This window comes from Saccopteryx leptura, chromosome 1, assembly GCF_036850995.1.
Source record: "Saccopteryx leptura isolate mSacLep1 chromosome 1, mSacLep1_pri_phased_curated, whole genome shotgun sequence".
In the NCBI taxonomy this organism is placed as follows: domain Eukaryota; kingdom Metazoa; phylum Chordata; class Mammalia; order Chiroptera; family Emballonuridae; genus Saccopteryx; species Saccopteryx leptura.
In genome coordinates this window covers 198,962,061-198,977,764 of record NC_089503.1, presented here as the reverse complement: position 1 = coordinate 198,977,764, position 15,704 = coordinate 198,962,061, and the positions used below count along the sequence as shown (strand labels likewise).

Here is a 15,704-nt window from a genome sequence, read left to right as displayed (position 1 = left end):
AAAGTCTGTGCCGTGACAGATAGAACCAAATCTGACAAACAGCTGAAGAAGAGAAGAAACACTGTATGGAGCAGAAGGTGGGAAAAAATAATCTAACCAACCAACCAGCCAACCCGCCCTATGGTTAATGTCCTCGTGTGGTAAGAAGAGAGACACATCTGGGAGAAGAGGAGAGAAGGCTATATAGCACAGAACTATTCAGAGCGTAAAAAAATTGCTCTTTGAAGTCAAATCTAATAGAACATTCCAGAAGCAAGTGTGGGAGATAGTGGAGGGAATCTTCCAAAAGTCCATCAGAAACAGAGAAACGGGAAAAGGGAGGAGAAATGGAGCACGTCAATGTTTTCAGCAGGCCCAGCGCCCTGATAAGCAGGAGCTCCAGAAATTGAGAGAATACAGGCAGAGAGGGTCCCATATTTTTTAAAAGAATAATCAAGGTTTCCCTGAACAGAAAGGACCGGAGTTTATAGGTGAGAGAGCTCACCTAGTGCCCTGCACAAGGCATGTGAGGACAAAAGTCGCCGAAGGCAGGCCGTTGTGAAATGTCAGAACCTTGGAGACAAAGAAGCAGTCCTGCAGAGTCCTGGAGGGTAAGAGCGTGGGATGCTGGGGACCAGACGGGCACCAGGCTTCTCCCCACCCCACCTCTCCACCACGGAGAGCTAGACATGGCGCAGTCCCTTACAAGTCCAGATGGAAAATGATTTCAGATCTTGGTTTCTGTGCTCTTTCAGATTTTCTAACAAGTGTGAAGGCAAATTGAAGACATTTCAGACAGGCCAAGTTAAGAAAAAAAAAATTTTTACCTTCCTTTTCAGAAAAATACTGGAAAATGGGTTCCACAAAAATAAAGAGATAAACCAAGAAGAAAGAGGATCCAAGAAATAGGACCTAAAACAGGAATGAGGCAAAAGGTTGGCCAAGTAGGTCGACTGGTCGTTCCAGTCCCTCTGGCCCTGAAAGGGGCTAAAAGGGGGACTTTCAGCTTTAAAGCTGGGCCTATCCCTGGCAAATGGGATGAGTTGGTCTCCAGTGTCCAGGAGAACAGTGAGGGGACTCCCATGTGGAGAGGTGGCCGTAGATATGGGACAACTGGACCAGGCAGAGAGGAAAGAATACTCCAGAAGGAAGTCTAGAAAATGCCTTCAGGGGAAAACTCATACAGGTCTCTGTTTATTTCCTGGTGACTCTGAGTGTAAAAGAAATTCCTCTCTGTGGGGAGAGTTTGGGAATAAATACTATGTAGGCACACAGGCTACGAACCCAATGAGGGGAGTGGGGACAACAGGGGAAACTGAGTCGTAGATGGACATGAGGTCAGAGGACAGTAAATGGACATGGCTGTTCTGTGAATGTTCATTTACATGGTCATAATAATGCCCACATTGAATACTGCTCCAAACAGAGATGATGACTGTCGAAATGACTAAGAAAGGCGGCAGGAGGGCGTGTGTGAAGAAAAGCTCGTAAGTCATTGTCACGAGTCATTATCTCCCATGATGTGGGGCCGTGAGGTGCTGTCCTACAGAGAAAAAGAAAAAGCATGCTATTTGGAAAGATGGAGGCCAATTCCAGGAGAGAAGTAGTTTAAAAAGCTGAGAAAATCTACTTCTGGAGAACGGAAACTAATAGCGGGATCAAGTAAGGTGAGAGACTTTTGAAATTGTAAATGTATTTTTAAAAACTTGACTTACCATTATGGACACGAATAGCTTTGAAAGAATAATATATATATTTAAATGACGTAATCACAGTCAGCAGCTTGTAGTTTAACTTCATCCAGATAACATTTTATCACTCCCAAGTTTTTAATTTTAATGCAGTCAAATGTTTGTTTCTTCTATGATTTGCTCTTTGTGGTCTTGATTTCTTCACTCATGCAATATCAAAACACAATGTAGAGTGAAAGAATTGCTAAAGAGTATGCACAGCACATCACTAATTATACTAAACTTGAAACATACCAAGCAATGCTACACATATTGTTTTTTTTAAATACATAACTAAGCCACTTAAGGAATAACAACAGTAATATAATTCTGTGTCTGTTAGATTGTATTTCTTTATTTTTAAACCTGTTTAATTAGCGAGGTATTAATTGCAAGATGACTTCATTGGTAACAGAGTATCTTTTCCACTTTTCCATCATTTAAGATGTTTCATCATTAAAAAGGAAATCAGTCGGCAGCCGCAGTACACCAAGAGAAGGCTTACGTAGCTCTGCGGCTCGGCAAGCGGCCTTTTGGAAAAGCGCATAGAATTCTGCTGTCACCCTGTGTACTCTGTGTACTGGGTGCTCTCGCTGGACAGAGTCCGTCTATGGAAGAAAGAGCCCAGGTAAAGAACCGATGTTCAGAGGACTGTACGCTGGCTCTGCAGAGGCAGCAGCGGGCTGGTAGGGTGGGGGGTGGGCAGGTGCTGTGAAGCAGGCTGTGTGGGATGGGTGAGGCCTGCCACACAGAGCAGTGGGCTCACAGCGACTGCACTTTGGTTTCTGAGTGGGAGGGGTGGCGGCTGACTCACCAGCGTGGAAGATGAAGGTGGGGTTTAGTGGTGAGAGTTTTTGGCCGGAGAGACTGGGATGAGGAGTTGAAACCAGTCTCCCCTTGTTATTTCTGGGCATGAAATAAGTGAGCTCTTCTCCTCCTGATCGCCACCCTCAAAGAAGGAAAAATCCAACCACTGTCCAAGGTCGCAGACTGATGAAGATCAGAACACAAAACTTCACCCATCCAGAATCCCTGTCTGGACAGACATCTCTTCCAGCACAATTCTCTCTCACAGGGTTTTCTTTGAATTCATCTTCATACTTTTCTCATCATGATGAGTATCAGTGGTTTGCAGTTAATAGCTGCAGTTGTGAAAAATAACCCCACACCACAGTGAGGACATTCAGCCATCACTCTTCCATTGAAAACATTCAGGAAGCAGTGACTCCATGCTGGGCTAGGTGCTGGGTGCAGGGCTGCGGCCTGCCGTGAACATGAAGCTGGCCGCCTGTCCTTTTTTACATTTTGGCTAAGTATTTTTATAGCTTCTTTTTACTCGCAGCTCTGAGTATCCTCATGAAGCTTATAAACATTCCTTCTGAAAGATTCTTACGAGAATATATTTTTTTAACCTATTTACCCAAGACAGACATTCCAGTCTCCTGCTAGGGAAGTGGATTTATATTTTACTGGATCAATACAAGTGTTGTTTTGAATAAAAACAGGGGCAGGACATCTAAAGCTGAAAATCTGAGGAGTCTCTGCTTTTAATTTCTGGCGAGCACAGGGGTGTCAGGAAGGGGGGATTAAGTTGCCTCCTTGTAATTCAGCATTGTTGGTGCAGGACGAGGTTCGGAAGTAAGTCTGGACCCAGTGGCCCTCAGGGCACTATACCCTCTTAAAGGGCAAGTAGGGGAGGCAGTAGAATGCCAGCTGCCGCCCTTTATCACTGCTGGGACTTAGAGGACATGGAAGCAGAGGAGGTAGAGAGGTGGGACTGGGTGTGAGAGGGCTTGGAGGGAACAGGGGTGTGTGTGCCTGCAGCAAGCCCCTTTCTGCTGTGACTTGGTCAGGGGCTGATCAAGCATGTGCTCACATGCATAAGCAAGTGAGAAGTTCTAGAGCAGGGGTAGTCAACCTTTTTATACCTACTGCCCACTTTTGTATCTCTGTTAGTAGTAAAATTTTCTAACCGCCCACCGGTTCCACAATAATGGCGATTTGTAAAGTAGGGAAGTCAGTTTACTTTATAAAATTTATAAAGCAGAGTTACAGCAAGTTAAAGCATATAATAATAATTACTACCAAGTACTTTATGTCAAATTTTCACTGTTTGGCAGAATAAATCTTTATAAAACAACTTACTATAGTGAAATCTTTTTATTTATACTTTGGTTGCTCCCTACCACTCACCATGAAAGCTGGAACGCCCACTAGTGGGCGGTAGGGACCAGGTTGACTACCACTGCTCTAGACAAAGAGCCATGCTAGTTTTCCATTGAAATTATGACAAAACCTCTTCTGTATTCCCAAAGGCAGACTAGATTCTTATTTCTTATCCCGAATCGCCGCGGGCTTTGCGCTTGTCCCAGGACGCCTTCCTGGGTCGAGTGTTGTAAGCATCAGTCCCAGGGCCTTGCTGTGTGCCCTGGCACCTCCCTCCCTGAGTCTGAGAGGGGCGCTGTCCTTCCAGCTTTGCCCCTTCTGCCCAGCCTCGCATACAGCGTCCTGTGGTCTCTCTCTCTCATCTGTATGCACATTTTTTTGCTGAATGAACACAGGGCATTGATCAAGTGTAACTTACATTGCATTTCCAGGAGGGTTCTGAAAATGGAAACTGACCCCAGGCAGAGGTTTTGAAATTTCCCACCTAAGTTACCTAAGGGGCTATTCGAGGAAGCCACCACTGACACTTAAAAAACAAACAAACAAACAAACAAACAAAGAAACAGCCTGACCAGGTGGCGGTGCAATGGATAGAGTGTCCACCTGGGACGCTGAGGACCCAGGTTTGAAACCCCCATGTCGCTGGCTTGAGCCCAAGGTCACTGACTTGAGCAAGGGGTCACGTCTCAGCTGGAGTCCCCCCCCTCCAGGCACACATGAGCAGCAATCAAGGAACAACTAAGGTGTCCCAACTATGAGTTGATGCTTCTCATCTCCCACCCTTCCTGTCTGTCTGTCTCTCTCTCAAAAAAAACAAAAACAAAAAAACCCCACACAAAACCCCCCACAAAACAAAAAATCCCCCCAAACTCAAACTCTGAAAGCTTCATGCTGCTTCTGTCAAGGTCAAAGCCGTCCTTGACTCAGCGCTGTTTGTTCCTGCAAAGACACCCACACACCGCTCTGTCCGAGCAGCCGGCTGTGGCCACGGTTCTAGAGGCCGCTGAGCACAGAGAGCCCGGACAGCTCCACACGCCCGCCCCGCTTTTCCTTTCGGGGAGCCGCGCCTTTTCTGGGTTCCTTGGCAGCCACAGCCCCGCCCCACCGGGCAGCCCCGCCAGGGACCAGCGTGCCCCACGCAAGCGCACTGGAGCCAGGCGGGTGAGGGGACGCGGGGGCGGGGCGGCCCAGGGTGTTTCCGTTGCCTGGAGCTGGCCGGGAGTGGCTCTCGGATTCCTCGGCCTGTATCCCTGCTGTCCGCACTCCCTCTTGGTCCCTGTCTGGTGAGTGCACGCCTGCCTGACCCGGGAGGGGTCCCTCCAGAGGGGCGCGCGGGACACTGGGGGCGCGGATGCCGGGCGGAGAACGGTGCCCCGCCGCGGGGCAGGGAAGGTCCGAGCGTGGTGGCGGGGTGGACCTTTCTGGGGACCAGCGCTGTCCCTTCTCTTGCAGGTCCGCGTCCCTTCTCCGGAACTGAGCAGTCGCCATGGCACAGGTAAGGCCGTGCGCTTTGCGCTGCGCCCCGCTCTCCAACTTTGTCCGCTGCGTCCAGGGAGCGCTAGGATTTGTCTGAAAGCCAGAAAAGTTGAGGAGTGAAAGGAGTGCGGACGGGCGATGTGTCCTTGCGCTGATCCCTGCTCCCCTCACCCCCGCCGGGCGTCCCGGGACCAGCTTTGGTCTGTGGGGCGCGGCCGGCGGTGACGTGGCCCGGCTTCTGCGCTCTGCCTTTCTGCCTGTGAGTGTGGGGAGGGGGACCTCCCCCAAATCCTAAGATTCACTAAAATTAGAACCAGGGCAGGAACAGCTCAGCGTGGTCACGTGAGGGAACGCACCCCCCCCCCCCCCCCCCCCCCCCCCCGGCTTCCTCCGTTTTTTTCCGCCTAGGTCCAGCATTTTTAATACTTTGGGTTGGGTGGGCGTTGGCTTATTCCCTGCGCAGCGTTCGGCGTAACTTCCCAATTGCTCAACCCTGGTGGCACACTGACTTTTTTTTTCATGCAAAACATTAACCTTTTTTTTTAAAGAAATGAACTCGCCAGACGAGTGCTGAATTGAATTTTGTCTTGAGATTGTTTCAGAACTGGCTGACCTAATACTGGCTTTCTTTTTCTTTTCTTTTCTTTTTGTATTTTTCTGAAGCTGGAAACGGGGAGAGACAGTCAGACAGACTCCCGCATGCTCCTGACCCACGCCCACCAGGGGCAACGCTCTGCCCACCAGGGGGCGATACTCTGCCCCTCCGGGGCGTCGCTCTGCCGAGACCAGAGCCACTCGAGCAGAGGCCAAGGAGCCATCCCCAGCGCCAGGGCCATCTTTGCTCCAATGGAGCCTCGCTGCGGGAGGGGAAGAGAGAGACAGAGAGGAAGGAGAGGGGGAAGGGTGGAGAGGCAGATGGGCGCCTCTCCTGTGTGCCCTGGCCGGGAATCGAACCCGGGACCTCTGCACGCCAGGCCGACGCTCTACCACTGAGCCAACCGGCCAGGGCCTGGCTTTCTTTGCTGTTCTTCACATTTATCAAAAATGTAGGAAGGAAAATCGTTTGATTCATATGTAGCGACCTTTAAACGTTGACCATGCTGTACACTCGTTTGTGAATAAGACATCCCTCCTTAACAGCTCCACCCCAAAACTAATTTTACAGATCTTATCCGTCTAAAAGGCTTGTCACAGCCCAGATCATTTTTTGAAACAAGTGTTTCAACTACTCAAACAATGCCTTTTCTCATGTAGAGAGAGCTCTTTTTTTTTTTTTTTTTTAATCCGATTGATATCACAATCGCATAAGGTTTCAGGGTCCTTTCCAAGAAAGAATGGGAGGATTTAAGATGCGTTGGTAACTGTGACATTTATACAGGGCTCCATTCTTACTTCCTCTTGTGCACTTAAGAGGGATTGCAGCAAACCAGCTCTCATATTACTTCAATTGCAAACTTGGGCCTCTAGGCTCTTCCCTTCTTCCCCATGTAAGGGATACTTTTGTGTGGAATTAACTTGCCTGAGGGTTATCTTTCCTATCTCCATATGCTGGTGTGGTGATGTAAATGATGAAGCCTCACAGAATAATTCCCTTTATCCTTGTTCATTTGGCTGTTTCTTGAATCTCTTGCACTTGTTTGCCCAGTGATGTCTGTGGTGTTTTAATCAATTCCTTTTCATTATGAAGACACTGTACCCAAGAGAGCTTCAGGGAACACATTATTTCCAGTTGTGGACTTTAATCACTTCACAGAATGAAAATAACACAAAGGCCCTTATATGTACACGACATGGGAGAATGGTGGCTCATATTATAAAACTAGGTATGTGATTTCTATCACAACATAACACCAGGAGTGTTTCCAATCACAATCACTGCTTTTTAGCTATAGAAGTTACAAGTAGTTTGATACAGTGTTGAATTGGCACTGGCTTTGTTACTATATAGTTTCCCTTGGAAGCCCTCCAAATAAAACATTTTGTTAAAATATTTACTATTGGGATGGAGTTTTGTTGTCTGTGCTTACACTAGATGGTGTGCAGAATTGCCCACCTTATGGAATTGCACTTGGACTATCTATAGCAGGGGTCCCCAAACTTTTTACACAGGGGGCCAGTTCACTGTCCCTCAGACCGTTGGAGGGCCGGACTATAAAAAAAACTATGAACAAATTTCTATGCACACTGCACATATCTTATTTTAAAGTAAAAAAACAAAACGGGAACAAATACAATATTTAAAATAAAGAACAAGTAAATTTAAATCAACAAACTGACCAATATTTCAATGGGAACTATGTTCCTCTCACTGACCACCAATGAAAGAGATGCCTCTTCCAGAAGTGCGGTGGGGGCTGGATAAATGGCCTCAGGGGGCCGCATGTGGCCCGCGGGCTGTAGTTTGGGGACCCCTGATCTACAGTTTCCTTTGGGCCCCAGTGTCCTTGGAGGGAAGCTTCAGTGTTAGGGTTCAGATGGTTCCTGTGGTGGTGGTATCTTTTGTTGACCTGTGGGTGTAGGAACCAGAGACCTCTGCTCTGCGGCCATCGTAGACTCATGGGATCTGGTTCCTGGGTCTTACTGGTGCACATTTTGGCATTTTAAAATGTATTATTAAAAATCAATTGTCTCTTATTTATTGAAAAAAGTGTAGCCTTCCACAGCGGTAATTCTTCAAGGTCACGAACTATCTTCCATACTAGTGGTTTTTCTCTTTTTACTTGACCTTGGGACCTCCTGCTCACATAGATTTTCCATCTCACTGGTTAGCTAGAGCCAATGTGTCCACGGCGAGGCTAACTTATTTTATGTAAGTACTTTGAAGTACTTTCTGGGTTCCTGGTTGGGGAAAACCAAGACTTGGCTGTATTTGATAGAGGAATGATCCTTGAACACATTTTCATTCAGTGTAAGGCTTTGATATCTGTACTTTTCTTTAAGGTAATGCAACCTGCAAACATTATACTGGGGCCGTCAGAACTTAGTTTCATGTAGAAGGATTGTTTGTAAGGAATTCATGTGTTCAGGGCAGCAGGACTGTCCTAAAGGCAGAATCAGGCTCCCTAAATTTTCACTAGAAAGGTCATGCACTTCAGCGGCATCTCCCTGATAGGCAGATACAGTGTAGCAGGTTGGATTAGAAACGCTGTTGGTTGGCTTGACAGCTCTGTGCTAGGACGCTTCCCAAAGGTCCTGGGTTGGCAGGCAGGCGGGTGGGTGGGCAGAGTGGGTGTGAGTGAGTGGAATTTGAGATGAAGTTCATTTCAGAGGAGTTGACTGCGTGTGGGCCGCATCTTTTCACACCATTTCACTCCATAGTGAACAGTTTCCTCTTGGGAAGTTAGATCAGGGTTACCCATCACCCTAGGCCTCTGCTGCTTTGGGCTTGTCTCCCTCAGTTCCTGATTCCTTTGGCTCTTGTCTTTGTTCGGGATGCTGAGAAAGAACTAGAATCAAAATGGCTTGGCTGCCATGAGAGCTGCCTAGATGTTTGTTGGCCGTCAGCAAACCTTCCGCCCCTTACCTAGCCTCTGGTGCCCCTTGGAAGACCTGCACAGGTGGTAAGCTAGGCAGAGGCGAGCAGTCTGTGGTTTTCTTCTTATAGTGACTTAGAGCTTCAACGTGGTAGAAGTGAAACAATATTTTTAAATCAAAGACCCATTTCTGAAATAGATTTTATTCATATAACCTGTATACTATTCTAAAACTTCACAAACACATTAGTTGACATATCTATATCTATGTCTATATCTATACATCTACATATATATAAAATTTTAAATTAGTGCTTCTAAGACCTTTCTTTGCTCTCAGTGTTTTCTTTTTTTGGACCCAGCCTTTGCATCTTGAAATTCTGTACATAGAAAAGCACCCTGCCACTTGTTTTTTTGGTTTAATTTTATCCATTTTATTTTGGTATACTTGGTCTTGGAAGGTAAAGAATGTTTTCACTTAGAGCAAACAAACAACCCCCCCTCCCCCCCCAAAAAAAAAAAAAGCCAAGGAAATGATAGAGAATGGATCATTTTGAAGGTGAAAGTTAAATGAGTGAATTACATGTTTTGGCCAGGTCTTGTCTGAGGACACATACAGTCCCCATGGAAAGGCATTGGCGGTGGGGGATGAAGGTGATGGAGCGTGAACTGAGGGTGGCCGAGGGGAGCAGTGCCTGCTACGGTGGGAATTCACTGAGGGTAGGCGTGGATGTGGGACCTCCGAGCAGAGGGAGCCACGGGAAGGAGGGGAAGCCCTCTGTCTGAGTCATGTACAGTCACAGTTACCCGCAGAGTGTTCTGTGGGGGTGTGGATAGGATGTCCACACGAGGTCCTGCCCTCTGACTCACGCTTGTGAGTCACGTCTGGTCCCCAGAACCACTACGCGGCTGTGCTAGCTTTGACTGTGACTCTGATCGTATGGAATGTAGCTCGTCTTTCCCACTTTCTAGAAAGCTCTCAAAAATGCAGCCAGCAGTTATTATTATTTTTTTCTTCTTTTTTCCAAGTGAGAGGAGAGGAGATAGAGAGACAGAGTCCTGCATGTGCCCTGACCGGGATCCATCTGGCACACCCACCTGGGGCTGATGCTCTGCCCATCTGTGGCCATGCTTGCATTGAAGCCATTTTTAGCACCTGAGGTGGAGGCTCAGTGGAGCCATCCTCAGCACCTGGGGCCGGCTTGCTCAAACCAATTGAGCCATGGCTGCAGGAGAGGAAGAGAGAGACAGAGAGAGAGAGAGAGAGAGAGAGAGAGAGAGAAGGGGGGGTGGAGAAGCAGATGGGTGCTTCTCATGTGTACCCTGACTGGGAATCGAACCCAGGACTTCCATACTCCAGGCTGATGCTCTACCACTGAGCCAACTGGCCAGGGCGGTTATTTCTTATTTAGCGTTAGTGGCTGAGATCCTGAGGATACTTCTTTTCCTTCCATCTGTCACCTTGTTTCCTTCATCTCAGGGTTCACATGTCTCTTTTTAGGTCGTTCACCTTGCCCCAGCTTCTAACTTCTCTGTTTGCAAGTTTTTCAGAACCTGTAAACTGGGTAAAGTATTTTTTAAGTGTGTTCTTAAAAGCATGTTCTAATAAACCATCATTTGCAAAGTAGGATCTCCCAGGGACACTCAGTGTCCTTCATTCAGGCCCCAACCACCCAGGACCTGGTAACCGCACCCAGCGGGCTCCCTGCTGTCTGACACCCCCCCCCCACCCCACCCCCCCCCGCTGACTGCCTGTGGTTTCGGACATGCCATTTCTCCTTCCCTCTTGGACACTTTCCTCCATCAACTCTCAGCCTGCCACCCTCTTGGATTTTCTCTTTGCTTCTGGAGGGCTGGGTGGTATGGTAGTTATGACCCCACAGCCCTGTTCAGCTACTTGCTTGCTGGTCACTTGGGTGATCCTCACCAGACCTGTCCAGCCAGTGAGCGCATTTACCTGGAGGACAGGGTTCGTGAGGGTGACACCTGTGAAGCCCTAAGCACATCCCTGTCTCATCAGGTGTTCCCCGCTGTCCTGACTGGCCTCTCCCCTCGGGCTCTTGTTTCTGTCCTGTCCCCCGCGCCTGGTAGTAACGCACAAGCCTGCTGTGGGGAAGGCAAAGCCAGCAGGCCTGTTTCCTGTGCAAACAGGGAGCCCTCCCCAATGCTCCACCCGACTCCTGTCCTGTCCTTCCCACCTCAGCGGCTCCTGACCTCAGCTCTTCTCATCTTGGGTTAGTGGTTTATAAACCATCTATTTTATTGTCTCCCCTGCTGCCCTGGTAACAGGATTGCAGAGTGGATACTGTTTTTCCAGGCTCAGTGTCTCTCAGGGCTTCCTTTGAGGACAGGATGAAGTCAGCATTTCTTAGCAGAGCTTTCCAGCCTGTCAGGTCTCCTGATGTTCACTGGTCTGTTGAAATACCCCTTCACCAGATTGTTGCATTCTTCCATATGTTGTTTTTTTTTTTTTTTACTCAAGTGAGAGGCAGGGAGGAGGAGAGACTCCTGCATGCACCCCAACCAGGATCCACCCGGCACCCCCCATCTGAGTCTGATGGTCTGCACATCTGGGGCTGCGGCTCCATCACTAGGCAATTGAGCCATTCTAGCACTTGAGGTGGAGGCCATGGAGCCATCCTCAGTGCCTGGGGCCAACTTGCTCATTTGAGACATGGCTGTTGGAGGAGAAGAGCAAGACAAGGGAGAGGAGGAGGGGTGAAGAAGCAGATGGGCGCTTCTCCTGTGTGCCCTGACTGGGAACTGAATCTGGGACTCTGGCATGCTGGGCCAATGCTCTACCACTGAGCCAGCCGGCCAGGACCTTCTCCCATGTTTTCATGCTCACTGAGATACCTCCCTGCATACCTCTCTTTCCCCAAACTTGCCTGGTTGTACCACAGGCACGTTTCAAGGCATTTTTGGGAAATTTTTCTAATTTCCTTCCTCTCTTCTCCACTGGGTCCCTCCCCTGTGTGCTCATATCGCTCTTGAGAGACCTGTGTGTGTATGTGTGTGCATACACGTGTGAGCTCTGCCCACTCCGTACTTGATTTCACGTCTGTCACTTTCTCTGGGCTTTAGAGATCACAGCTCTTCTTCCTCTACTGATTAGTACAATGCTTGGTATGTGGAAGGCATTCAAAAATGGTTGTTGAGTGAGTGAATAACCAGACTAGTGAACTAAATCATGTTGGTCCCAAGTTCCCACATGGCGAGGACGCACGGTATGTCTTTGTTTTCATGATGCAACGGACACGTTTTTCCTACTGATTTGCAGTGGCCCCACTAAGAGGGCCTGGGACTTTCTCACCTTGTGCCTATTTTGATCGATTGCCTGTTCACCTCTTACCCATTTAACCCCCAAGCTGTTGCTCCTTTGAACTATGCTGAGCCACCTGAAAGGGCCAGTGTTCAGCCCTCCAGTTTCATGAGCTCACAACGCCGTAGAAGCCACGGAAGGGAATCAGTTGCTTGTGGCGCAGCTGTGCTTTCTAGATCGCTTGAGTGGACGTGGGATGAGCTGCGGGCGGGTCTCCCAGTTGGTTGGTTGAAGAGCTTTGACTTATTCTCGTGACCTCCCCAAGGAGATAAGGGGGAATGGGACTCCACCTCCCCTCCCGTCGCCAGCCACCCTCCTCTCTCCCTCTTTACATTGGGGACAGGGAAGGAGAGCGGCGATCAACGGACACGCTTGATGGCTGGGCAGTCACTCTGGGGAGAACCCCCTTATCTCTGGGGTTGTGTTCTGGCCCCACGGTCACAGCACTGAGGTCTTCCTGCCGGTTCTCTTCACGGTGACTCTGCTGTTGAGAGGAAGGGAGGATCTTTCTTCTTTCCTTGAATGAGAGGAGAGACTGCCGTGGCAGGAGAACTTACTCTTGCATGTGTTAACGTGGAAACGAGGACTTTGTTGAAGGCCAGGGCCATAGGGGAGAGAGATGAGGTTCAAGTTCGAATATAGCAAAGACCCTGGCCATGTATTGCCGGTGAGCGGGGGGGGGGGGCAGTCAGTGGAGGGAAGCTTACTTACTGAGAGGGGACATCCGGGGGCAGGGAGTCCTGCTAAACTGGCCCACTAGTGCTGAGGGCAGCCCACAGGCTTCTCCATCAGAGGTCGGGGAGGCGGAACGTGACCGGATGTCAGGGTTGGGCGTTCTCCCTAATCAGACTCGGCAGGATTCCTGCCCTCGCTGGGCCAGGACCAGACCTCCTCATGAAGAGGGCTCAGAGGAGCGGCCCCAAGTCCGGTCAAGGAGAGAGTCTGTCTACTGGGTCCGGGCGAGCTGCTTTGTCGGGAGGCATAGTTTAGCGCCGCCGTGGGGGCGAGAAGGCGGGTCGTTGGCGCGGTTCCCGTGGGCGTTCTTTCCCAGGGCTCTTGCTCTCTCATCATCTCATTTTCGGTTTTCGTGTGGTTGGTGTTAGGGCGTTGTGGGCACAGGCGGCAGCTGGAGGCTGAGGTGGAAGAGAGTGTTTCCCTCTCAGGTGACGGCGCTTCCGTGCATTTGCAGTAAAACACCGATGATTGTGAACCTGACGGGCGTTCCCCCTCTCCCCTCGGAGCTATTTCTCTGTTTCAGGTCGGAACCTTCATGGGGGGGGGGGGCCTGAGGGGTGTAGAAAACATTTATTGGTCAAAGTAAGTGCTGGGAACCTCCCTTTATCATAAGATAAACGTGTGACTCATTGTTCGTGAAGCCTCCTTGTGCTAGAGATCTCGTGATATTACAGGCATTAAAATGTGTTGGTGATTGTTAGCATTACTGTATTTCCATAAGTCGTACCTTAATTTGGGGGCCCGAACTTTGAAAAAAAAAATGTATTACAGAAAGTGATTGAGCTCAATTTTTATTCATCATAAAATTCACACAACTCCTCAGCACTGTCAGAACTCCACTCCACTAGCTTGTCCTCACCTGTGGCTGATGACAAATCACTGTCTTCAACAATGAGCACAAAAACAAGCGCGAAAAAGCAGGAAATGCAGGTTAAAAAAAACTACAACCACTGTATAAGACGCACCCAGTGTTTAGACCCCAAATTTTTTTAGGAAAGGGTGCGTCTTATACACAGGGAAGTACGGTATGTATGTAACAAAACACGGGAGCAGGAAACATTACAAAGACTCTCCTGCTGCCCCTCTGTGAAGTTCTGGATTCAAAGATGGTGTCCCTTCTCGCACATGAATTTCCAAATACCTTTTCAGGGGTTGCCAGTTTATCTTAAAGTCCCCAGTAAGTGCACAGACATGGCTCGATGCAGAGCAGTGTCCTGTCGGAAGGGCCCGGCTCAGGACATCAGGTTTCAGGGCGGTCTTGGTGTGCTCCTGGGTCAGAGGGGCGAGAGGCTTCATGGGAAGGAAGCCCGAGAGGAGGTGGGTCTGGGGGGGGGTGCTGGGGGGTTCATCACAGGGGCCACGCCCAGGGGCAGAGGCCCTGTGAGCCAGCCGTCCCACCAAAGGTCCTGTGGGTACTGCAGGTGTACCCGTAGCTCATGCACTGAGTTGGTCCTGCTGGTCCGGTGGCCCGTTTCACATAGGGTTACGTCGCTGATCAGGTTAACTTATGGATGCAGTGCAGACTGGTGACTCACTGTGCGTGTCATTTGCTTTGCCCTGTCAGGCTGTGAGTAATGTCACCGTTTCCCCCCTCAGGTACTCAGAGGCACTGTGACCGACTTCCCGGGATTTGATGAGCGGGCGGATGCGGAAACTCTTCGGAAGGCCATGAAGGGCTTGGGTAAACGCGGCCCCCTCTGTGTTCCGCAACCGCGGGGCATTTGTTTGTCCAGCCAGAGAGTCATTGACTGTCACTGAGAGTAGTTTTAGAGTATCTTGACCCACAGAGAAAGAGAAAGAGAAAGGGTTCCCTGAGATGACAGAGTGACGTGACTGGCCCCCCGTGGTGCACAGCACCTGGGACTGAGCGGCTGGGAGCGTTACCTGTGCGGCAGATGCCGGAGTCGGGGGCACCAGGCACTCCTGACAGCCGCCCTGGGCAGCCTTTGCTGCCTGTGCCCAAGCTGAGACCCGGCTCTTCACGTCCCTCACATCTGCTGGTCTCCTCTGCCCCCAGCCTCCTTTCCAGCCACGCAGAAGCCTCTGTGTGAGGGAGTTTCCACATCTCCTCAGCCCCGACCCCAGGCTGTGCTCCGCCTGTGTGTAGGACCCACCTGGCCCGTGTGTAGAGCCCACCTCCCTCAGGTGCGGCTGCACCTCCTGTGAGGGTCCCTGTAGAGCGGGCGAGGGCGGGCTTCCTGGCACCCCCATGGCCCCCTGGCCTGCCTTGTCCGGCTCCCCCCAGGTTGTGACGTCAGAGCCGGCCGTGTTCTGTGCCCGCTCTTCACGAAAGCCCCGTGTCCCCTTCCGGCTGAGTCGTCCTCCCGCTCTGGTGGCCGCCCGGCCGCCTTTCTTTCCCCTGTCCCTGTTGGGGTCCCTCCATCCTTCAAGACGGTTCAGGTGCCCTTCTCCGTGAAGCTTTTCCCAAACACCCTTCCAGGTCCTGTCACTCAGGGACCCCTTGCCAGCCCCCTCTACACCTGGACGCCCCGAGTGCCCTTGTCGCGTTCTGCCCGAGCTCGCCGTCATTTGTGTGGGTTTCTCTACTTTTTACCCTGAATTGTCTGTCACTTGAAACCAGGGTCCCCAACTTTGTCCTTGCTCCGTCCCCTGTAACTCTCAGCACCGTCTGCCTTGTGAAGAGTCACTTGTTTGAGCAACTGTTTGTGGCAAGAAAAACCGGGTGTGCACGGAGTCTCAACAAAATCGGGACTGTTCTGCCACCTGCTTGTGGTGCAGCAGGAATAAGGGTCGAATATGCCGGCAGGGTTGACCGTCGTCCGTTTTCTAGTCCAGCCAGTTACATGACAGCGTGTGTTGTGA

The 15,704-nt window shown here is 50.0% G+C and overlaps 1 protein-coding gene across 1 annotated transcript in view; it reads left to right on the top strand.

Annotated features, from left to right (window-relative positions):
- The first annotated feature begins 5,049 nt into the window (after positions 1–5,049).
- ANXA5 (annexin A5) overlaps positions 5,050–15,704 on the top strand; it is a 36,305-nt gene continuing 25,650 nt past the window's right edge. Inside the window, exons 1-3 of the mRNA XM_066384544.1 lie at positions 5,050–5,158; positions 5,328–5,370; positions 14,478–14,562. Of these exons, the coding sequence (XP_066240641.1) occupies positions 5,362–5,370; positions 14,478–14,562 (94 nt within the window). The 5' untranslated portion in view covers positions 5,050–5,158; positions 5,328–5,361. The remainder of the gene's footprint in view (positions 5,159–5,327; positions 5,371–14,477; positions 14,563–15,704) is intronic.